The sequence below is a fragment of the Cuculus canorus genome, chromosome 4 (assembly GCF_017976375.1).
Source record: "Cuculus canorus isolate bCucCan1 chromosome 4, bCucCan1.pri, whole genome shotgun sequence".
Classification (NCBI taxonomy): Eukaryota; Metazoa; Chordata; class Aves; order Cuculiformes; family Cuculidae; genus Cuculus; species Cuculus canorus.
The window spans coordinates 77,669,671-77,693,247 of NC_071404.1; the positions used below are offsets into that span (position 1 = coordinate 77,669,671).

The window sequence follows — 23,577 nt, forward strand, 5'->3', positions numbered from 1 at the left end:
TGACTTCAGAAGTACAACTTTCTTGGAGTATCCCTGAAAACAAGCATGAAGATAGTGAAATACTCAGGTCCTTCAGTACTTTAGGGTGCTTTAAACTGTGTTGGTGGCAAACCCCACCGCGTCATGGGGCTTCTCCTCTCTTCCCCCCCTCCCCTGCAATCCTATGGTGTATTTAGCTTACAGAACCTGCTGTCTGGCTGGTGAGGGTCAGGGTGAGCCCAGTCCATGGTTGTGTCTTCTTGTTTGTTTGTCTGTGTTCGTCCTTGTTCCAAAGCAAAACCAAAACCCTGGGGACAGCTTTCATTACAAGCAATGTTACATGATTTTGACACTGTTTTGCATTTTTACTGAATTGCACCAGGTGTTTTCCTTCCGAGCAATTGAAGTGTTGAAGTGCACCATGTTCACTAAAGACGCCCTGAAATTTATATTCCTGGCTGGACCAGAGCAGCAGTGCGGGACCCCAGGCTCCCCTTCCCGCCCCGTTCTGCAGTGGTTGTTTTGGGAGGCCAGTTATTTTTTAGCTAGATTTCTTCCTTGCGTGTTGTCTTTCCTGTCCCTCGAAAGACAGAAGTGCCTGTGGGGAGAAGGGAAGCTGTGGTGTCACTCCTGGACGTGCTTACACTAACATTTTAGGGAGGGGTTATGTCTCGTTTTACAGAAAGGGTAACTTCACTTTAAATTGAGTGTGCTGGTCTCTCGCGTGGGGAAGCTGCTGCCTGTGGAGGCCAGAGCCACTGCTGGCTCTCAGACCTGGGGCAGCTCTGTAGCACCTTCCCCACCAGCCCCAGCACTGGGGTAGGGGCTCCCAGGAAAAGAGCTTTGGAGTTTGGCACCAGCCCATGGCACCATGCTTGCAGAAGCAGCAGCCTTCACCTGAGATCAGACTGAACTTGTTCATCCCATGTTTTCTATGAAATAAACAGTAAGGAACCTTCTCTCCAGAGCCACGCCACGGTGTAATTCCCTGCGTAATTACAATTCGCAATTAAAAACTCACCGAGAAACGGAATTCCCATCGAGCAGGGACGGTGAGGACCCAGGCAGGGGGAAGACCTGCTCCCCTGCACAGATCCGGCCCAGACAGAGTAACAGCAATGACTGAGCGAAGTAGCCCTGCCTCAGCTGGGGAAAGGGAGCTCCTCAAACCCCTGAAGTGCTACTTATTTCTTCCTGTGCTTGCACAACTGGTAGCCACAGAGATCAGAGCCCATCCAACGCCTGCCCGCATCCCATAGCGTGACTAGCTCCTCCTGGGAGCTGTGAGGAAAAGACATGAAACCTTGGCGCATCAGGAAGTGCCCTGTGGCAAAGCAGCTAAGGGCTTCACGGTACCGCCATCCGCTCTAACTCCCCCACCCCCAAAATCCCCATTTTTACACCAATCCGTGCAGTAAGAGCTGTCACAACCAAGGGGAGAAACATGTTCATGCTTTTATTGATGGTGTCTGGGACAGACAGGAACAGCACAGACACCTGAAAAGGAGAGCGACACCAGGTGCCTGAAGGGAAAGCCTTTTTTGGGGAGCACAGGAAGGCTCCTGCCCCCTGCCACACCCCTGAGAGCAGAGCAAGTGCCAGCACTGTGCTGCGAATCCCTGCGCATCTTGGCACAGAGGGCTTCTATCAGTGCTGTCCCCACAGAGGAATAAAGAACCATGGGCGGCTATTTATCCTGGTATCCAGACACAGGGAGAGACTGGGCAGGGGGTCTGCGAGGGGGCCGGCACCTCCACTCCACTCCCTCAGCCCACCGCTCCGCTTCCCGCCGTGGCCGTGCTGCCGTTCCTTTTTTATTGGTGTTCCTGTGGGTTTTGGGGGAGGAAAGCAATGAAAATAAAGCAATGGGGAGGAGGGTATCGTCCCACCAATGCCTTTGCTACACCATTTGTTCTTTTGGGCACCTGGTGTTGCGTACCTTTCTGTCAGCTTGTGGATGAGCAGCTGGATCCAGGGTGCCTCAGGAGCCACACACACCTTCTTGTTTCTCTTCAGGGTGAGGCTGCAAGGTGTCAAGACCCTCTCAAGCCCCTTGCACGCCTCTTCCCTTACATTTTTCTCTGCAGAGAAAACCCCTCTCGCTCCCCCGCACGGTTATGAGCACAGCCCTGCAAACCTTTGCCATGAGATAGATGGGATTTTTTGGGACTCGGCCTTGGCTCTGTGAGCTATGCCGGCAGTAACTCCAATTAAAATGAGGGCTCAAGCAACAGCCTGTGCCTCACAAGAGCCACCACAGGATTTGGGGGCTTGGAGAGGGTGCAAGCACCTCCGTATCTTTGTGCTGGTCCCTGACCCAGCAATTTGCAGGAATTAGCTTCCAGGCTTTTCAACTTACATGATCTCTTTCCTCCTGCAGTGAATACCCGGTGGTGTAACGTCGATGGCAAGGATCAGCCCCAAGTTGATGACCTGGGCAGTCGCTTTGATGCACTTGCATCTCATGTTGGTCAGCAGGCTCTCCAGTGACAGACCTGTGCCCCAGAGCAGCCCACACCCAGGTCTCGGCCCCCGCAGGGGATGCAGACGGGACACCCCCCCTGCCCCACCACCCTCACGCCACCATCCCATCCCCTCCTCTCCCCTCCCCAGCACCATTTTCAGGGACCAGGCTTGCATTAACAGGGTTTGCAGCGGCGAGGAGCGAGGCTAAAGCAAGGCTAATCCCCCGTGGCACATTCTCAAAGCTTTCTCTTTATGCATATGGAGTGGGTTTAGCTTCAGGATTCAAACACTGAACCAACATTTTATGATTTAAACCTATCACTTGCCCAGCAAGCACTGGAGTTCCATGGGGGCCTGGAAGAGAAGCAGCTTAAAACCATCTGGCAAATCCCTCCTGGTCCCAGGCACCCGCATCTAGGTTAGCCACCAGTTTTAAGAGAAAAAATGCAACCTCAAAGATAGGCAAGAGACAAATCTGAAAGCTTAGAGCCTTGGGATTTTGCAGGGGGAGACTGACAGACACCCCAAGGTCACTCACCACCCCCTGGCACCAAGTTGCTCAGGAGCAGGGCCAGGGCTAGCCCCGCTGGCAGCAGTTGCATCCTCGCCACCTGCTCCGAGCTGCTGCAGGGGCCACTTTATAGCCAGCCCCAACGGGGATTTTGCAGGCGGGGAAATGCTGAGGAGGGGGAAAAGACTTTGACTTCCCTGCCAGTGCTTCCTTCTGTCACACGTGGCTCATGCTGCCTTCCAAAACCTCCTGCCTGCCTCATATTTCTTGCTGTGGAACCGGCGGTGCCCCCTGTGCTGCTTCCCACAGTGCTTGTCCCCGAGCAACCCACGCTGTAGGAAGGGATGCCGTGATGGTGACCAAAGGCTGCCGCCTTTATTGGATCTCTTGGATTATGTCCAAAGGGGACAGCCAGCACAAGACTAGGGCGTGGGGGCTGGGGGAAACAGGGACTGGCATTTTCAAGGGCTTAAATGTATCAAATGCAAAGGAAAAAGGGTTTGGAGCATCAGAGCAGCGTCCCCACAGCACCACAGGAAGGTGACAGTGGGATAGGGGGGCCAGTTTGGGACTCAGCCCATCTGGCTGTCCTGCTGGTGGCAGCTTCCTCAGCCGGCAGCTTCTTTCTTCCTCCTGCCAAAAGCAGAAGAACAGAGGTATGTGTGACCAGCGGTCCCCACAAGATGCCCCTGGTCCAGCCAGGAGCCCCTTCTGCTCAAGGTAGAGGGCAGCTTACAAGTGAGGAAGGTCCTGCAGGAGTTTCTTCACCCAAGGGGCATCAGGATCCACACAGACCCTCTCCAGGCTTTTTAGCTTAATCCTAAAAAACACAGGGGGTTTCAGCACCGTTTCTTCCCCCTCCTCCACCGGGGGGGACACGAGTAGCTTAACGCCCCAGTGCTTCCCACAAAGAAAAAGAGCTCAAAAGAGGAATAACTCAAGGAGGACGGAAGGGAGCAGAGGGCTCATTCTCCCCCCGGAGCCACTTACATCACCTCTAGGCGCCGGCAGCTGCTGCCCACTGGCCGCACCTCGATGCTGCTATATTTCCGCGGGGAGATAAAAGCCCTGGTCGTCTTGGCACAGCGGCAGCTCAGGTTGCCGTTGGCTTCCAGGAGAGCTGGAGGTGGACGGGGCCACGGGTCAGGCACTACGCAAAACCCCACCACCAGCCTCAAACCCCTTTACGGTCAAATACATCTCCTCCCACATCTCCCCAGGATGACCGCAGCCGCTTGCAAAGGAGCCCCAGAGACGGCAGTAGGATGCCGTCTCCAAAAACCTGACACCTGCCCCCCCCCGCATCCTCCAGCCCCACGCACGGGGGCACGAAGAGCCTCACCTGCATCCCCAGGGCAGTGCGTGGCCAGCAGCAGCCCCAGCAGCAGGGCCACCCGTGCAGCCATGCCAGCCCCGGCCCCGGCCCCGGCAGCATCCCTGTATTTGAGCTGGAAAATAGGAGAAGTGAGGCGGTGCAGGGGCAGGCCCCGGGGCTGGGCTGGTTTTCACCTATCTCTGTCCCCTCCCGACGGTGCTCGCTGAGCCTGCGGCATTGCCAATAAAAAGCAGCTCAGGTTTTGGCGAGGGCCCGGGGCTTCCTGAAACCGGCTCCGTTTCCTCCTTCCTATGAAGCCATAAAGATTCTGGTTGTTTCCCCCAATGCTTGTTCTTAGCCCGTGCAGCTGCACAAGCCTGGAGGTTTTTGGAGTGCTTTTCTCTTCTGCACGACCAGATATTGCTCCTTTCTCCTACAACCAATTTTCCCCCTTTAAGGCACATCCCAGTTTGAGCTCCGGTGGCTTTTGCTCTTTCCCCCTGTGGCTGTTCACTCCCACACTCTGCCCCGTGTGACCTCCTGCCCACCTCCTGTATTTCCATATTGGCCTTCACAGCTTTCAAGCACCTCATGGCATCCCACAAAGCCCAGCCCCACCACGAACACCAGCCCTTCGCTGTGGGGTGCATTGGCTGCATCACCTCTCTTCCCTCAAATCATCCCCAAGGGAGACAGCAGGTCGTGTCAGAGAGGAGCTTCGCTTCCCACCAGGGCTGCCAGTCCCTTGCTGGCCATCCCAGCTACTGTCGCTGCCTGGGACAAACCTTTCTCTGCTCCTCATTCCTCTGTGTAAAAAGAGTTTTCATCGTGGCTGACATGCACCTGGGTGCTTGCCCTCGTTCCTCTACCTGACGTATATTCAGATCTACACTTTATTGACAGCGACAAATCTCTGAAACCACCAATACAAGAGCTCTGGATGCAAATGACAGCAAATCCAGCTCCGGGAAGGCTATGACAGCGGTTTATCAAAACTCTCCTGAGTTTCTTCAGAGTTATGAGATCCAAGGAAAATACCACGGAGGAAAAAACCTGAATTTTATTTGACCTGAGCTCTCAGAACCAGCCATGCCATGTTGTGTAATGACAAACCCAGACACACACTCTTTCGGTGAGGGCTTCACATGGAGGGGTCACAAAGTTATTCTCACAGAAACAGGAGTAGCTCCCGACAGAGAAGTTCTCCCCAGTCTAAAGGCAAGTAAATAAATGAAAGGTTCATAATCACGCTGACCCAGGGACTGAATGCAGGGGGGAACCACCTCACAAACATGCCATAGGGCTGGGGTCAGTAGCGAGCTGCCCTCCTTGCAGCGGCCACTGGTGGGGCCAGAATGGGGCCAGACATGGGGCTTTCAGGAACAGGGGGAAGCAAGGGCAAAGAGAAGAGCGGCCAGGTCTACATGCCTGTGCATCGTCTGTGCCTGTCTCAGAGCTCTGAGCGTCAGCTTCCTTAGCAGAAAACTTATTTTTTCTTCCTGCGAAAAGCAGAAGGAGGAGAAACATGAAGGCAGAGAAAAGTGGGTCTTGGGGGAAGAAGCTCCTGCCCCAGCTGAAGGAAGTTGCGACCATTTCCCCAGGAGAAAATTCTGCCATCACTTGCAGGAACGTTTCCCGGCTACCCCTATACTGTGCCAGAAACCCACACAATGATGGAGACTGGTTTTCCCAGATGAACACTGACATGTTGTTGCCCTCACAATGAGCAAACCCTGCTCCTGCCACTTCCTCTCCCCCAAAATATTTTCAGAGTCGCAGCACCGTGCACAAGAGCACAACCCAGGGATGGCAGCGTGGGAACACTGAACAACTGAGTGCTGCTCGAACAGACACCCCCACCCCTGTCCCCACCGAGGCCTCAGTCCTGCATGTACTCCTCAGGCCCACAGACGTGACAGATACTGTCCAGGGCCACTTGAGCCAAAGGAGCTTTCACCAAAGCCACTTACGTGCTAGCAATACGCTTCAGTAGTTTCTTGACCCATGGGGCATCAGGATTCACGCACACCTTCCCTGAGGTTTTTAATTTAATTCTGCAACACAAGTAGAGTTTATGAGCACCGCTCTTCCCTCCAGAGGCAGGGGTGCCAGCAGCCAGAGCTGATCTACAAAGCTCAGCTTTCCTTTACAGCACCAGCAGATCACAGAAAGCCACTTGTTACAGAGGGAAAACAAAGGACAGTCAGAAAAAAGCAAGATGCAACACTTTCCCATCACGCTTGAAGCCCAGAAGTGACCGTTCAAAGAGTTTGTTCTGTAGATTTACAAATGCATCAATGCCAAAAACTTAAAGAAATCTTACACCAGTTTAGTCAGGACAGGTAACAAGATAAGGTCTTGACCGGAGAAACTGTTTGCTCTCAGGAGTGGAAAAACAGGTTACAGCTCATCCTGCCTTGGTGTCAGAGGATGTGCTTTCTCCAGACTCCCTCACCAGCACGCTCCCTGCTAAGTACCAATGTAAGGAAATCATGCTTTCCCTGTCTGGAAAGGCTCATAAAGATCCAGGGAGCTCTGGCAGGTTGACTCCAGTGCATTTCCTCCACTAGCAACGACCTGACGTTTCTCAGCACCGAAGCATGAACAAGCTTGCTGGCATTAGGAAAAAAGCTTTAGTTTTAAGAAAGGGAGAGGAGAAGCAGGGCAGTCGCAGAAGAAAAGGTGCGGTGCTGGCCCCATTGCTCTGCAAGAGCCAGAGGAGAAAGCAGCGTCCTGCCCCATGAGCCAGCCACAGCACTTACATGATCTCTGTCCGTCTGCAGGTGCTGCCCACGGGTCTGATCTCAAGGCTTTCGTATCTCTTTGGACTAATGTAGTCCGAAGTTGTCTTTACGCACCTACAGTTCAAGTTCCCATTCACCTCCAGGATGGCTGAGAAAGAGAAGGTAGCAACTTACAGAGACAGAGTTATTGAGAGATGCAGCAACTCTGAATCTCTTAGAGAGCCAAGGAAACTGTCCTTTCCTGAGCATTCACTGACAACACTTCAGGGACGATGGCAAGAGGCTGTTATCTGTGCCTCTACCTCAGTACCCTGCTCTCACACAGCTCCTGAAAGCTGCACTGGGTCCTAGCAAAGAAGAGTGGTTGCGCTGTTTCCTTGTCTAGGAGAAAAACCCTGAGCAAAGCAGCCAGGAGGAGTCCTCGTCTCCTCCAGTCCCTTCTGGTGCAGGATGCAGGTGATGCCCACCCATCACAAGGACCACGGCAGGCTGGAAGCTGCCAGCTGTGGGTATCTGCAAAGGCACCAGAAGCTCACCTCCGTAGGTGGAATGAAACATGACCATCACCAGCAGTAGCAGCCATGGGAGCGTGGGGGCTCCAGTCCCCACCCCAGCCGGCACTCGCATCCTCACAGCAGGCTCAGCCCCAGAACTGGACTGAGGAACTGGTTGAAGAAACACCTCTATTTATTCCAGAGGGTCACACTCTGACACAAGCAACAAGGTTCAAACTTCAGCAGTCATAGCTGGCCAGCAGACCGTGAAAAGAGGTGATGTAATTTCTCAGATGCTCCCTGCAGTCAGGTCAGAAGCTGAATGTACAATATTATTGATTAAAACCAGCCACTGGGACTAAGTGCATCTTTGGATTCCCCACGGAATCTCCCACACACCCTATCTCTGATTAGCCGGGTCTGCACAAACATCATCTTTTGTTGCCTTTAGCATTTACCCATCAACCGCAAAGAGCCCAGAATAAAATCGGAGTGCATACCCTGGGCAAACAGGGTTTTTTTAATGCACTCAGATATTTACATATTTATTTTTTAGGGTCCTATTTCACCCACACTATTTTTGTTAACCCTTACATCAGCAAAAATGCCTCACATTGTACTGTGGAAAAATAATAAAGCTCTCAGCTGCCTGTTTGCTCTCAAACCCTTCAAATCTCGCTCTCTGCTGGAGAAAAACACTCGGGAAATCAAGAGATGACCGGGACAGCAGCACCAGTAAAAAGCAAGCTATGCCTCCTTCTCTGCCCATTTGTGACTAAGAGCTGCAGTACACGTTTATCAGCAGTGACTTTATTTGCACCCGCAGCCTGAGAATGAAATGCAGATAGATGCAGAAAAGCAACAGCGCTGGGATAGAGTCAGGGATTTGTGAGCGCAAGACCTGAGCTCTCCCCGTGTGGTACTGGGACTGGAGGGACAGGGGCTGCAGCTCCGCTCTTTCCCTCACCAACATTGGTCTATGCTATGTCCAGAGTGACCTTTTATAACATTGGGATCAAACGCCTACTGGGATATGCAAGGAGCCACGGGGCGGCACCAGGGGCCGCTTCAGGGCTCTTCCTATTTCGCCCCATTTAGTAGCCTATTACAACACTTCGGACCTGAAATATTCTGGGCTTAGAAGCGTCCTGCCTGCCTACCGTTTCAGGAAAAGTAGCTTTGGTTACATTATCAGCTCAGAGGCGCAGCGTGCTGCAGTCAGCAAGCCCGTTCTCTATCACTCATGGCAGGGATTGTCAAGTGGTGGTGGGCAGACTATTGACACCAGGCCAGAGGCATATGTGGCAGTGTGAAACTATAGGAGCATATACAAAGGGACGTCAGATAATGCACACCCTTACAACACTCTAGAGCCGTGTGTCTACAAGGCTTTATTCTGGCAATGCAGAGTCCTCCAGGCCTTAGACACGAAGGAATATGCTTGTCTGTTTGGGGGGCTCAGCTTCTCCACACATTTTACCTCATCTTTAGGGTCTCTCCAGAATGAGCCACTGAAGGATGAAAGCAACGCATTTTTGCCTGGAAAGAGTTGGTCCTATAATGCCAACACCTTTGGCTCTCACACAGGATATTCAAGGGCTGCAGCAGCACCCATGCTCACGGATTTTGGCTCAAGTGGAACTGCCCTGAATAAAGCAAAGTCACCAGCCGGGAAGCAAAAGGGGAAGGGGACAAGCGGCCACAATAGCGAGGCAAGGCGGAAGGAAGAGGGCAGAAGAAAAATGATGTGGTTGTGTGATAATGTTGTAATTTGGAGCTTTCAGATCACACCAGAATTTTATAGAGTAATAAAACAGTAAACTAAGAAAAACCAACCCCAAAAGTCTTCCACTCAAACTCTAAGCTACACATCTTTCTTCTACAACTCTTTCCTCTGACACAGGTCCAGAAGTCTTGTGAAGACCTTGTTCCGGAGATAAAGACGAGCAAGGAGTTTAACTCCTTGCCATAGAGAAGCCAGGGACAATTTGCATGAGCTATTCCCAAAGACCTATGGAGGGAATGAGAGCCTTGCTGCTGTCACATTGGAAAAAGTGACAGTTTTAAAAGTGGGTTTTGCTCAATACTTGCAGGTTTTTCCATTTCCTTGCATAGTTATTCGAAGGAGTCCAACCTAGAACTGGTTTAAGCGTTTTTCCTAGGTCATGGCAGGGGTCTTCAAAGAAAAGTCTGCAAAACAGTGGGGAAGGCAGCGATTTACCAGGAGAGATGACTGGACGCCTATTCAAAATGCCTTGGAGGCACCAAAAAGTTTCAAAGTGCTTCTGAAGTTTACAACTGGAAAACGATCCTGCTTATATAGGTGGGGAAAACTGAGAGAATCGAAAGCAACTTCCCACAGAGCTGTGTGCCAGAGAGGATGGAGTTGGGGCACGCAGTCAGCACTCCAAGCGTGGCTCTTCCACGGCTGAGGAAAACCAACACCAGTGCTGGCAGGACTTAAAGAAACTGGTATGGGAAGAAGCTGCCCCTGGGAGACATGCAATGGAAAATCCAAGATAACTCATGAAGAAGATCATGCCCCTGATCTGTGGCTACAGAACAGGTGTCATCTCCTGGAAGGAAGTGGGAGCTACAAAAGTGTATTTCGTCTGGATGGATTTAGAGAGGTGGCTTTAGAGGTATCCTGGGCAATCAGTTTGGTCACTAAGACCTCAGTGTTAGCCTGGAGCACATGTTTTCCTCAAACCTATGCAAGATCGCAGGTGCTTTCACTGAGGTTGTCTCCTCTAAGGATGTGCTGCCTTGTGCAGACACATTGCTTTATTGCTGTCCTCCTAACACTTCTTCCGTGACAGTCATGGTGCACCTAACTCACTCTGTACCTGGGATGAAACCCACACAATCCTCAGGGGGAGGACAGGAAGGCCTCCTCTTCATTGTGAGCTCTGAGGACATTGTACTATCTGCAGAGGTGGCCTTGGCAGGACCTCCCCTCCAAACAGGGTAAGTCAATGCTTACAAGACAAAATACCACGCTCATCCTGGGGCTGCAGTGAAGCAGCCACCATCATAGCATCCTTTGGACAGGCAGTGTTGCCCAACAGCCTCCCTGGCATGGCCCATGGATGCTTCTTGGAAGACGGCCCAAAAGGCAGGCTCAGTTCTGTGATTTCAGGTGGTGAGGTGGCACAGCAGCCATTGCATAGAGGGCTATAACGATGAAAAGCATAAGCAGCCGTCCCCTTTCAGACCTGTCCTCTCGATTCGTACCTAAACGCAGACTTTCATAGTGAAGCCCAGCTCTGGCTCCATCTCGGAAGTGATGCGCTTGGGTTTCCCCCAGGTTGCCGGGGCAGCTAGGTGGATCCCCACTATGTCACCCCCAAAGATGTACATTTGCCTAGCTGGTCCTCAAACTGCTACAAGTTTCTGCTTTGGCTAGGAAAGGCAAAATAAATGGTGACACAGGAAGAAAGGAGAACTTGACAGAGAAACTGTAATGCCAGGGTTTCTCTGAACTGCCTTGGTAGCAGTCATAGTGGTTTTGCCATACGACTAATCTGTAGATTGATAAACACTACAGTGTTTTCTTGGGAAGGAAAAGCTTGTAGTCATTGTGGGCAGCTAAAACTTGCATGCCAAGTGGTATTTCTGAAAGGGAGAAGCAGGGTGAGGATCTAGCCTGCAACCATGTTTAAGCTAACTGCTTCCTGGATGCTCGTAATTGAGGAGAGTGACCCTCACATACTGATCTGTGGACTTAGCCAGGCAGCATCGACTGAAGCACATTAGAAATCTAATGTCTACTAATGTATATGTGTCTACATGTTAGTAATCTAATATCCCAATGAGGTTAGGCTGAAAGAGTTGGAGTTGTTCAGCCTGGAGAAGAGAAGGCTCGAGAGAGACCTTAGAGCAGCTTCCAGTACTGAAACGGGCTTCAGGGAAGCTGGAGAGGGGCTCTTGATCAGGGAGGGCAGGGATAGGATGAAGGGGAATGGTTTTAAGCAGAAAGAGGGGAGATTGAGGTGAAATCTTAGGAAGGAATGTTTTGCCATGAGGGTGGGGAGGCCCTAGCCCAGGTTGCCCAGAGCAGCTGTGGCTACCCCATCCATGGAGGGGCTCAAGGGCAGTTTGGATGGGGTTGGAGAACCCTGATCCAGTGGGAGGTGTCCCTGCCCATGGCAGGGGGCTGGAACTAGTTGGGCTTTGCAATCCCTTCCAACTTAACACATTCCATGGTTCTATAACTCTATGAAATATCCTTACATCTTTTGTGTTTTCGGCGGCAGCTGTACCTTTGCTGTCAAGAGTTTGATTTGATTAATTATTTCTGTTATTGCTATTAGATTTTAAAATGATTTACACCCACTGGATCCTTCCCATGGTACCTAAATCAGAAACCTACAAAAGTGTAGCGCAAATACCTCCCAAAGGCCAGGGAAGAAAAGAAGTACCCTGCTGTGTGGCTTTGCTGTGCTTCTGTAGCCATTAAACCACTCAAGAACTTGTCTTTTAGTAACATCAAGCCAAGAAAGCCTCAGGCTTGTTCAGCCACAAAGATTTCCTTGAAAACACTGAAAAACAGGTGATGGGAAATGAGAGGGGAGGTAGGAGAGCCATGTGTGGAAAGAAGAGAGCTTCTGCTGTTTGGCAGAGGGAAACCAGAGGTTTTGTATGCCTGAGTCTCTGAAAGATAAGGATGGAAAACCTGTCATAGCATGTCCAAACACAAGCAAGAGATGGAGCGGGAACTTGGTCTGTAACAATAAGGCAACTTCAGACATGAGTAGAAAATGACCCAAGCTAAGTGGACCAGGAGGTAAAAACACAAAAAGCCTTGTCCATGTTTGACCAGGATGGGCAGAAACTCAATCCTGACATAAAGACCACAGAGATGGCGCATCTCCTGCCCTTCAGTGAGGACCTGCGTGCTTCACAAGCAGTGCATAACAATTCTCAAGAGGATATGTTAGAGATGCCTGCAGCAAGCAAACCTCACAGCTACACTGAAACACCACCAGGTTTGTTTTGAGAGAAAGTGAACTTTCAGCACACCTTCTCCACAACTCACCCAACCCTCCTTGCAAGAGACATCAAACCGCTTTTAAAAAAAAATTGCCCCCCAAAAAAGCCACAACTGCAGCGAGTTGTTACCACTGCGGTTTGTGGTCCATCACCTGCTTCAAAGACAAAAATACCTCCTGTTGAAACCTAGGAGAGTGCAGCACCCACACCTATTTCAGCACCAACCCTTCAGCACTGCATGAAAACCCAGGCAGACGCACCCAGGACCTGAGCGCAGTGTTGGTTTCTCTCTTATTATACCAACAACATGTGCCTCAGCCACTTCATGTGCCCTTCTCCCAAGTGACATGTGAGAGGTCAAGGGGCAATGGCCTCAAGCTCTGACAGGGGAGGTTCATACTGGATATCAGAGAAAAAAATTTTCACAGAAAGGGTCATTGGGCACTGGCAGAGGCTGCCAGGGAGGGGGTGGAGTCACCATCCCTGGGGGTATTTAAAAGACAGGTAGATGAGGTGCTCAGGGACATAGTTTAGTGGCAGATAGGAACGGTTGGACTCAATGATCTGAGAGGTCTTCTCCAACCTATTGATTCTACGTGGTACCCAGTTTCCAGCCCAGGGCTCCTTCCAGCCCAACTGGGATGTTCTCCATCCCCTTGTGCCTCCTACACCTTGAAAACACATTCCCAAACAATCTGTGTTTATGTATGCACATATGAAAAGAACTTCTTTAACCCTTCTTATCTCCAGTGGCCCTTCTCCTTGTTGCATTCTACGAATCATTCACCTTATACAACCGGCCTTCCTTCCTTCCTTCTAAGAAATTCCTAGCCCAAATCTGCCAAAACCAACACTAATGCAAGGATATAGCCCAGGGGAAGGAACAACTGACCAGGACACATGGGTCTTCAAGGGCCTGTGTGGGTGGTTACCAGCTCAGACGCAACTCAATTTTATTTGAACTCTCATGCAAAACAGATGGTATTTATATTTCACTTCTATACTTGGCACATACAAGGTATAAAAGTGAAATTTCAACATTCGAGCACCAGAATTAGCCAAAGGCTAACAAAATCAGTCCAAAATTAGGTTGTTCAAACCACCTATTGAGCTCGCTGTCACTATCTTTGAGAAAAGGTTCACAGGCTTGCTGGGGATGTGGCAAGACCTCAGTTTTGGCAATACCCAAGTGGTGCGGTGACGCATCTGCTCTGCATATTTGTATGCAGGCGAAAAGCTGAAATGGGCATCTTGAAAAATAGGGCTCAAGTATCTGGTCTAGAGAAAGGGAATATGGTAAGATAGGGCTTTGAAAGCGAACAGATAAGAAGGAAGGAGAAACAGAGCAAAGAACAAAAGCTCCAGAGTGAAAGAAATTAAGGGAAACTTAAGAAACATGGATTTGATATTCCTGCCTCCTCAATCTCAAGCCATAAGACCTCTGCAACAGAGCAAGCAGATGCTCTGCCAAAGGGAAAGCAACAGAACACTTTCAGCAGCATGTCAGAGCACGCCACCCGACCCCAGAGCAGAGACAGTTTCTGGGACATCCCATCCACCCCAGAGATGCAAATGGCACGAAGCAAGTGGCAGAAGAAAATCCCCTGACTGCTGTGCTAACTTGCACTTGCTGCTAGAAAACTACGGTGGAGAAGTACCCCAGTAACCCACACTTCTTCACCTTATTTCAAATATGGGTTAATCAAAAACGAACCTAATGTGAAGCAGAGAGGCTGTGTGATTCCTCAAAGGCATGCCAGCAAAGCGGAAAGCACCATGCTGCCTAGCACAAGACACAAAGAGGGAATGAAACCCAAGGGCTTTACCAGAAAGCAGCGGCTCAGCAGCGGGGCCCAGCTCCCTCTCTGCACATTTGCATGCGGGTGCAGGAACCGGTCTAGACACTGCAGGTGCCGCTGAGCAAGCACCGTTAGGGATTTGCATAGGGGCTTCATGCGACAGTGATGGCTCGATGCCCCTGGCATGGGAGCACATCAATGATGAGTTAAAACGAAGTTGGGCTGCGACAGGAGGGAGCCAATAAATTGCAAGGTGGTGCATTATAAGTGAGACGTGCCTGTTGGCATGGCCTTGCTGCTCTCGTTGCATAGGTGGTGCAGCTTCAACCTGATGTTCTCCACATCTCAGCTGGCTGGGAAGAAGGTCTGTTTCTTTTAGCACTTCCTTGCATCTTGCTAGTAAAGACAAGGTCCAGGTCTATTTATAATGGCTAGAGCAAAATGTATTCCTGGAAACTCCCCCTAGCTTGACCTACCTTGCACTCTGCAAGATGCTCCACTGCTTCAAGAGGTGTGCAATGAGTGCTAAAGAGAGGAAGCTAAATCCAAGTGACAGGATTACACTGCCTGCTTGTCCCTTAGCACTGATGATCCAGGCGAGCTCATGGTGCCAGTGGGAGGCTCAAAACCAGTGGGTATTGAACACATCACTGTGGCAGCTCAAGATTTTAGCTGTCTTCTGTGTCTATGTCAGCAATTGCACCACTAGCTGGGCAACTGGATAAAGGACTTAGGCCCAGGGGACTGCTAAGATATGGAAGGAGTCACATGAGCTTTCACAATTGGACCTTTCTGTGCATGACAAGAAGGCAAGAAGTGCCAAAAAAAGCCACAAAGGCCATAAATACAACAAAGATACTGGTATGCAAGCACATTTCACCTCTGTGTCTGAGGAAGCAGCCTCTTGAAGGCACATTCCAATTGCCTCAGTTGAATTACACCCTATTTGGGCAACTTATTGAGGCAGACATTTAGCAACAGTACTACCACCAACCTTCTAAGGAGCTTTATGACAAGGTCTCCTCCTCTTCTCGGAATTTGACACTTCAATCAACGTAGCTAGAAGCTGGCAGTCTTGGTTAAAGTGGCGATCTTTTATTTTTCCAAATATTAGTCATTTTATTTGAGTCAGTAATTAAGCTGCAGAATAACCCATAACTATTATTTCTGCTAGAGCTAAAAGTGATCTTGACCCATTTGGTATTTGTTAAGTCAGAAGTATCTCATCTTTAGAAAAGCAACACCTCTTGCTTTCTAGCTTGACACAAAACTTCCTCAACCACAACCACCACAGCCTCCCTAATGCCTAGTGCCACATCGCCGCTTCACACTGATGATAGTGACTCATTTCCCAACAAATGTCATCTCTTTCCAGACTCTCCGGGTTTGATTGCCGCAGCATGTGTGACATTTGTCTCTGCTGTTTGCCACCTGCTCAAATCAGTATTTACAGATATCTTGCACTTGACATTTCCCATCTGATCGGGTAACGATGTTAAGTTTAGCCACCCTACTTGCAAAGTTCACCAACCACACATGAGGCCCAGCTCCCCACCTCAAAGCAGGGTCTCATCTGATGAGGTCCAGTCTGAGTAAGCAACCCAAAGGTGACAGAAGCCAGTTGAAGGGTTTGCAAATCCCCTGTTGCCCACAGGACCCATTTCTCCAAGTGGGAACTGCGCAGACACCAGAGTCTGGTGCGTTCACAGCCTGAGATGAGCTACTTAAAGGATAGTAAGCCAGCAAAGCAAGATGACCAGCTAAGCGGACCACGAGATGAGCTACTGTCCTGCTCTGAAGAGATACAGAAAAGACACCAGAGCACTTTGTGATGCACAGCTACCTACATCAAGATCTGCTTGAAAGAATTTGTGCTGTTGTAGTGACGTAGTCAAGAGAAAAGGACACTCCCAGCTACCTTTGAGAGCCTTCTCACTTGCCCCGGCATGCGTTTCTGCCTGCCACATCCACAGACGCCACTCCAAGTCCTACGGCTCCTGGCAACAAGGTAACACACCTTTAAGTGCAGTATGGAGCACAAAATATGCTGCTTTTGGAAGAGCCGCATGGTGGGAGACAAGAGAGTGACATTCACACCTCCTGGGGCATCTCAGTTACATCCAGCTATTGCTTCTGGAGGAACCGTCGTATGCCAGCCCTGCCCACCTCCCCTCTCAGGTGGGCACATCCCACCCAGCTACTGGGCGGTAGTTTTTCTGGCTGGGGCCACAACCCCAGTGTAGCACAACACACTTGAGCGTTTTGCTTCTGCCACGGAGCACTGGGTACCCTAACATAGCAGGAACAGACACAAACTCGACCATGAGACTTGGGCCTATACCCAGAGCCATTATTTTCATTAACGTCCACTTAATGTTTTGACGGCTTGCCTCATCCTCTTTCTCCTCAGGCAAGATGCTTTCCCCATATTTCACCCACAAGCCACCATAGGAGTAGTTATATTAAAAAATAAAAGGCAAGCCAAGAGCAACTGTTCCCTAGCAGAGAGTAGAATTGCACATGGTCAAGCGGGGAAATCCAGGTCTTCACCAAGAAGGAAGCACGTTGCTGTGACACAAATGCCTTCTGGGGAGATGAGCAGCCCTCCCACCCCTTGGAAAGCCCCTTCTCAACCGTTTCTCTTGCACCCAGCACCCCTGAATCAGCACTTCAGACATCAGAGCCTTGGGCATGCTGCTGAGCCAATGCAGCTACCCGGAGATGCTCTCAACAGAGAAGGAGAAACTCGAGCCCAACTTCTGCAACGGATGTAAATCTCACTGGCCAAGAGAATCGATACTGAAAGGAATTGTCTTGCAGCTAAAATAATCCAACATTGCTTCAGGGGGCATGGAAGAAAGGCTAGTCAAGCTCGCAAGTCATGCTCAAGGCTGGAAGGTCAGCAAACTCTTGCCTGCAGGGTAGAAATGGGGAGGCAGATGAAAGGGCAACGCACAGCGAGAGAAGAAAGGCTTAGGGAGATACTGGAAAATGAAACCAAGCAGCATAACCCACGGAAACCATAAGAACTGCTTTGATCTTTCCTCAGCTTTTATCTTGGTTCTCGCTTACAAAACACACCCTGAAAACTAATAAGGCCTAAAAAGTCACATCTGTCACAGGGTGTAGCCTTGGGTTAGATCCAGAATGTCCCTGAAGCTATTTGTGCATCTCCCTTTCATACGCCACCTCCATGCTCTTCTCAGCATGGTAATTTGTTCCCTTATGGTCTGAAATGGCTGTTACAGTCCCATCTATAACAGCAAGGAGCCTGGGCTAGCGTGCCATTATCAAAGCATTGCCCAGTCTGAAGACCCAGCATCCAGATTCTACAGAAAAAAACCTCATCAGGGGCTTTTTCATTCTCATTCCTGACTCAGACTGGTCCCGTCCTTTAGACTGAACACCCACTGCAGACTTCGTCATCCCATTTAGTTTCTCCAGAAGGGAATAGAGCTCATGCCCTTGAGGACCACTCTGTAGGATGGAGCACAGCATTGTAAGCAACGGCGCTGGGGATGTTTGGTCCAACCACCAAAAATACACCCCACCCACCCCTAGTGATTCAAACTGAACCACTAATGTAAAGGCACCCTAAGATCAGTCCAGCACAAACTGCCTCATCCTAACAAGCCCCAGCCTCTTTCTTCATTCAGGAGCATATTAAACCAACAAAAAAGGGAGAGGGGGAGCACATTTTCAGTCCTGTGGACATGGTAGAAGGGAGGGCGAGGGGGGGAAGAGCGTTATTAAGCTAAATAATGGCACGAGTACAGCACTACAGCTATTTGTCACAACCCTGCAGGAAAATTCAGCTATCCCTCTTTACAACTGCTGCGTTCATCCCACATTTGAACACCACTCTATATTTACAAAAGGAAGGAATAGGCATTACTATTCAGAGTATGAAAAGCCCTCTACGTACAAAGGACTGAATTAGCTTCTGAGGAAAGGCAAAGTGACCGATTGTGAAATACCAGGCAGCAGGACCACACAAGCCCTGGCTGCGCAAAGGAAGATCATATAGCTTGTCGGAACAGACCCACACCACTGATTTTGTCACTACAGAAGAGGAGCAACATTCCATAAGGCACGTTCAGGGTTTTTTTGAGGTTTGTTCCCACTGTAGAAATGAATGCAAATAAAGGAGAACCCAATGTCTTGTCAAGTGACTTTGCCTTAAACTTCTGCAAGCCACAATCTTTTGTGAATTGAGATGTTGGAGTCAGCACAGGTGTCTGTGTATAAGAAGATGGTGCCTTGCACAGTACTGGAGAACCTGTGAAGGTTCAGCAATCATCCTAACAGCTTAGAATGATCCGAGGGTGATTTTTTTAAAACATGGAAACATACCATCTTTGCTTTTTGGGGTATACAATCACTACAGCTGACTTCAAACAAACAACTAACAGGAATGTCTCCTAATTCCAACCCCTATCTAAAAAAAACCAAAAAAAAACAAAAAAAAAAAAAAAAAGAAAGAAGGCAGCTGCATTGAGAAGCCAAAATATTGGAAGGAGCAGAGGAACTAGTCAGATTTTTGAAACCTAAGAGGCATCAAGGTGCACCAGACTGCAGCCAGAATAAAGGACAAGCCCTTCAGAAGTGTGTGCTTCCCAGAAGCCACGCTAGTTCCTTTCAGAATTAAACACACACGTAGCTAGTGCTGACATGATAATACATGTTGTCTGACAAGGCGTGCATTTATGGCTGAACATACATGGCGTTGCAAAATGAAGATGCTATTTCGGGTCAGTAAAGTGAAAAGCTTATCTGGAGGTTCAGGGATAGAAAGTGGGAATAAGGGCAGTGTCTGCCGAGCACTGCCAATGGAACCTTTCATTTTTGGTATATCCATTGCACAATTCCAGCCCTGCTGCCTTCTTGAAGACTTAGCAAGGCGTTTAGACCTGTCGTGTGTCTCCAATTTGGTAAAACCATCCATTCAAAGCAGTTGAAAGGCACAGCTACAAAGGTCCAGAGGCAAAAGAAAGCACTGAACATGATGTAGTTCAAAATACTATTTCTTACTATGTGGATGATACTAGCTCAGGTTGTTTTCCAGGGCCCAGAAGAGAAGGGAGCAGGCAGTGAGCAAGTGTGCACACCCCGACACCTCCTGGTGCCTCGGGGCATAACGGAGATGCTGGCACAGGCTTTGCAGAGAGCTCCAATCAGTGAAAAACCCATTCTTGAAGCAAAAAAAATTATTAAATCTCACCAGCTTCCTAATGGAGGGGACATCAGTAAAAGTGTGACAGATACAAGAGGGAAACTTGCTTTCATCTGTTTCACTAAAAATTTTATCTTTTCTTGCCTGCCAAACACACACTATAGATCATACACAAGATAAAACCCTCCCCCCCCCCTCCACCTGGATTTGTCAGCAGTCTTTTCCTCTCCTTAGTTTGCTGATCCCCAGTGGGGCTGCACGGAAGGCTTGAAAGAAAACTACAAACAATATCCTGCAGAAAACCAGAATTCTTTAACCTATTAACTACTTTGATAAACACAAAAAAAGTTCTAATTTTTATAGACTCTCTTCCCTTGTTTGAACAACAACCAAAATAACAAAATTGCCAAAGGGCTGTAACATTTGTACTTCACATTAGAAAAACAAAACAAAACAAAAAAATATCACAGTTCAGAAGGGCTGTGGTACAATTCAAGCTCCTCAAATTTATCCGATTATCATCCTGTATTAAAGTACATTTATCCAATGAAGTGAGGTCATCTGTTGCCCATTGTCCTGGCATCAGACAAATGGAATGGGTACTCAAATTGAGTTTAGCATTGCATTTCAGATCCAGACTTTAGATTTGTACTTCAGAGAGGACTCCTATTGCTAGCAAGTTGGTTTGAATTTGGTTTTTATCTCACTTCTCTGAGGACTGCCTGGTTGTTGGAATTTCATTCCAATCAGATGCTGCTTATACTCCATTTTCATCTCCTAGGTTGTGACTTCACTTTTAAGAGGCAAAATAAACCCAGAAATAGTAACTTGAACCTCAGCATTATGGTCTTTCTCCCTGATGTGTATGAAACCTCCTGCTGCCTCTGAGCATGGAACAGGAATACAGGCAGCTTAAATCCCTATGTTATGTAGATACAGGATTTAGACTTGCCACAGTAGAAGTAAGCACTGTAAAAAAACAAAAGGCACCAGCTAGGTCTCACTTTGCAGTGAAACCACAGGACTCGTACAGCACATCAGGAAAAAAGCTTCTCCTTTTATTTTGAGCCATGTTTGCTGTTTTATTGCATTGCACTGACCTTCAGGCACAGATCTTTCAGCTGAGTACTTTATGAACACATGTACTGATATCCAGATTTCTCCCCTGATAAGACATATAATCCAACTGGATGAAATAACCTGAGACTGGGTGAGACGGGCAGCCCAGGAACTCACCGTGGATAGGGTCTGGTAGTGGATGCCTAAAAAGGAGTGGATGTACAGACAAGCACACACAAAAACTTCTGAGTGCTTATTTTCCAGCACCTGCAAGTGTCCATATTCAGCAGCTTTGTGAAAAGCTCCTCCAGTCTCAGCACCACTAGAGAGCAGCAGACACCAGCACCACGGATGGCAGTCAGCGAGGAGAAATGGAGTGGGAAGGGAGATCTTCGTACAGCCCTGAGCTATCCAGGTGTCCAGGTCATAGGCAGAAGATCACAGTCAAAGCTGACCGACAGTACAGGAAAAAAAATAACATCTTCATAGGCATTTTTCCACTGTTTCCCTTACGAGAAGTAATGATTAGAAATATTTATGCGCCTTCAGCTTTATTTTTTTTCCCCAGTTTTTAGTTCTGTTAGGGACTGAGAAGTGATAAAGCCAGAGCTGGCCATTGCACGGTGTCATCAGAGCTGAGCATAGATAGGTGCTGCACAGAGACTGAGGTGCCCCAAGGAATGGGCAAGGAGATGGGAAGCAGTTCAGAAGACGCATGCAAACAGGTGTTGGGGTGGGAAAGAACAGAGGAAACACTGGCCTGGGCAAGTAAAAAGAGAAGGGAAGAGATGAGATTAAAAAAAGGAGGGCTTCCTCCTCCTGTCACACAACACGTGTTTGGGCTCTTCGCTCAATTCCCAGGAACCAGCAGTAACTGCCTTGTCTTGATGTGCTGCAGCAGACCACAGTTTAGGGTAGGTTTTCAGGTGGGGAGAGGCACAGAGGCATCCTGGAAATCTAGAAATGTAGGTTAGACCCTACAGACCCTGCAGCAACGTAAAGGGAACTTCATTTGAGGGAGGATGGAGGAAAAGCATCATAGAGCAGCAATCACCTTGAAAGATGAGGAGAAGGAGATGCAGACAGAAAACCTTTCTTCTGCACTGCTGGAGGACTGGGTGAAGTCTACAGTGCGGGGAAGGAAAACAGTCCATGGCCAATAACACGTTGCCCTGGAGATAGAGGGCAGTCCCAGAAGGACAAAGCACACAGGACCATTAGTGGGTGGAAAGAGCAGGCTGGAGACCAAACCACCAGAAATAGAGTAACCACACAGCACTGTGCCTGCTGCAGAGCCACCAGACAGTCAGAAAATTCTTCCCATGCCTGGTCAGGGAGAGCCTGTGCTGTCCAGGGAAGGGCAGGAGGAAAGGGAAACCCCTATACTGGTCTACTACCCCTGATGCACTCCCAATGCATCTAGATGTGCCACCTAGTTACAGAGAACTGAAGTAAGCCCAGACGAGCGAACTCGATGTTGCTTCTAAGACTGAAAACACAAAGGCAAGGATGCACTGGGGCAACCATGCAGGCCAGAAGCTCTTGCACTGTGCTTCAAAAGCTGGCATCATCCTCCAAACTAGCTGCTGCTCTTCATATTGAGCACAGCAGGCATATAGATCACACAGATGTCTGGTCCCATCTTACAAAAGGTATCCCTCTGAGCAGAGCCAGGTAGAGTTGATAAGCTGCCTATGTTGTACACTGCCCTGCTTTGGGCTCTAAAGCCCAGACTTTCCTTCAGAGACACTATAGGGCCCTTCTTTGCAAATAGAGCTGGAAAACTTAGCACATGTAACTGCTACAGCACATCTGCTGGACTTCACAAGCAGTTTAGAACACCAGAGTTAACCAAAATACACAATCCTTGTGCTTAATGCCTGAAAGAGTATTGGCATAGCTACACATGGTAACTAAAGCCAGCATGGCTGAAGAATATATACTGTGAAGGACTTCTGCTGCTGAACTGTGCTGTGATACTTGACACTAAAACACACCAACACTAAAAGGACAGTCAGTTAGGAAAGTATCTCTCCTGTTTTTCTAAGTCCAAAGAGTTATTATAAATAAATCTAGAGTGTTGCTAGAAGCATAAAGATGCAAGTTTACATGCAATGCCTTTCTTGTATATGTATACTATATTCCTGGCTAGAATGCTAGTACGTTATGTAGTCCGAGGCAGAAACACAAGCATAACTGTTGAGCTGCACACCTGGAAACAGCTGGAACCTGTTAGTGTCACAGCAAGCCAATGTGCTGTGTGGGGAAGTACAGAAACACTACATTGGCTGAGGCTTCCCACTGGGAACAGCTGGAGAAGCAGAGCACAGGCTGCCTGCTTTGATCACTTCAGTGTGGGATCTCCCTGCATTTGTGTTGAAGTGTTGAGAGAGCATATGGTTGCAATTGCTGTTTTCTGGAATCCCACAGATGAGCAATGGTTGCACCAAAGTTTATGGGAGCTCAAAGTGAATCTCTTTCCTAACTTCTTCTGGGTTTTTGCTTGCAAGAAAGTTTTGCGTCCCACAGACACACTTCCTCAGAGAATGTTGGATGCTTGTTTGCTAACAGGTAACAAGGCCTGCAGTGCAGAACTCCAGAGATGAAAGATATAGGAGGGAGACTGAGGAATGGTGCTATTACCCTAACAACTTGCTGAGCCCGCAATTCTTACAAGACACTACTAAACTATTCCAAGTCCTCCATCCCAAGAGTTAGAGAGTTGCCCTGTGAAGTGTCAGACACAGCCAGTGAACAGGACCTCACACAAAACATCTGCTTTTGTACAGTATTCCTTGGGTTTGTGATAGTCAGTGCTTCCCAGTAAGTGATACAGGTGTCATCTGACAGAATAAACCACACAGTTCAGTACAAACAGCAAATCTCCCTGGAAAACTGAAAGATATATAGACACCATACCCAGTTCTTTCCAGACAGCCACAGGAGTGCAGTACAGGAGCCAGGGTAGCATTTTCCACAGGGTTTGGACAAACTGTCCCCCAGCAAGCATTCTGTCTCAGGTACCTGTTGATATAACCAGCCTTA

The 23,577-nt window shown here is 48.9% G+C and overlaps 3 protein-coding genes across 4 annotated transcripts; all 3 read right to left on the bottom strand.

Annotated features, from left to right (window-relative positions):
- Positions 1–1,405: 1,405 nt before the first annotated feature.
- On the bottom strand, positions 1,406–3,191 carry LOC128852014 (interleukin-8-like). The gene is made up of 4 exons (XM_054065085.1): positions 2,984–3,191; positions 2,339–2,474; positions 1,919–2,002; positions 1,406–1,805 (listed from the first exon to the last, which is right to left on the bottom strand). Exons 1-4 carry the CDS (start codon positions 3,045–3,047, stop codon positions 1,667–1,669), a joined length of 423 nt encoding a protein of 140 aa, XP_053921060.1. The 5' UTR covers positions 3,048–3,191; the 3' UTR covers positions 1,406–1,666.
- A 149-nt stretch (positions 3,192–3,340) lies between these two features.
- On the bottom strand, positions 3,341–4,499 carry LOC104063898 (alveolar macrophage chemotactic factor). Of its 2 annotated transcripts, none has more exons than XM_054065086.1 (4): positions 4,299–4,499; positions 3,947–4,106; positions 3,693–3,776; positions 3,341–3,589 (listed from the first exon to the last, which is right to left on the bottom strand). In XM_054065086.1, exons 1-4 carry the CDS (start codon positions 4,360–4,362, stop codon positions 3,565–3,567), a joined length of 333 nt encoding a protein of 110 aa, XP_053921061.1. In that variant the 5' UTR covers positions 4,363–4,499; the 3' UTR covers positions 3,341–3,564. The 2 variants fall into 2 exon arrangements, with proteins under 2 accessions (XP_053921061.1, XP_009564469.2); XM_009566174.2 differs by having other exon boundaries at positions 3,947–4,076; positions 4,299–4,496.
- An 817-nt stretch (positions 4,500–5,316) lies between these two features.
- On the bottom strand, positions 5,317–9,325 carry LOC104063897 (interleukin-8). The gene is made up of 4 exons (XM_009566173.2): positions 7,552–9,325; positions 7,034–7,163; positions 6,242–6,325; positions 5,317–5,770 (listed from the first exon to the last, which is right to left on the bottom strand). Exons 1-4 carry the CDS (start codon positions 7,640–7,642, stop codon positions 5,758–5,760), a joined length of 318 nt encoding a protein of 105 aa, XP_009564468.2. The 5' UTR covers positions 7,643–9,325; the 3' UTR covers positions 5,317–5,757.
- Between the last annotated feature and the right edge of the window lie 14,252 nt (positions 9,326–23,577).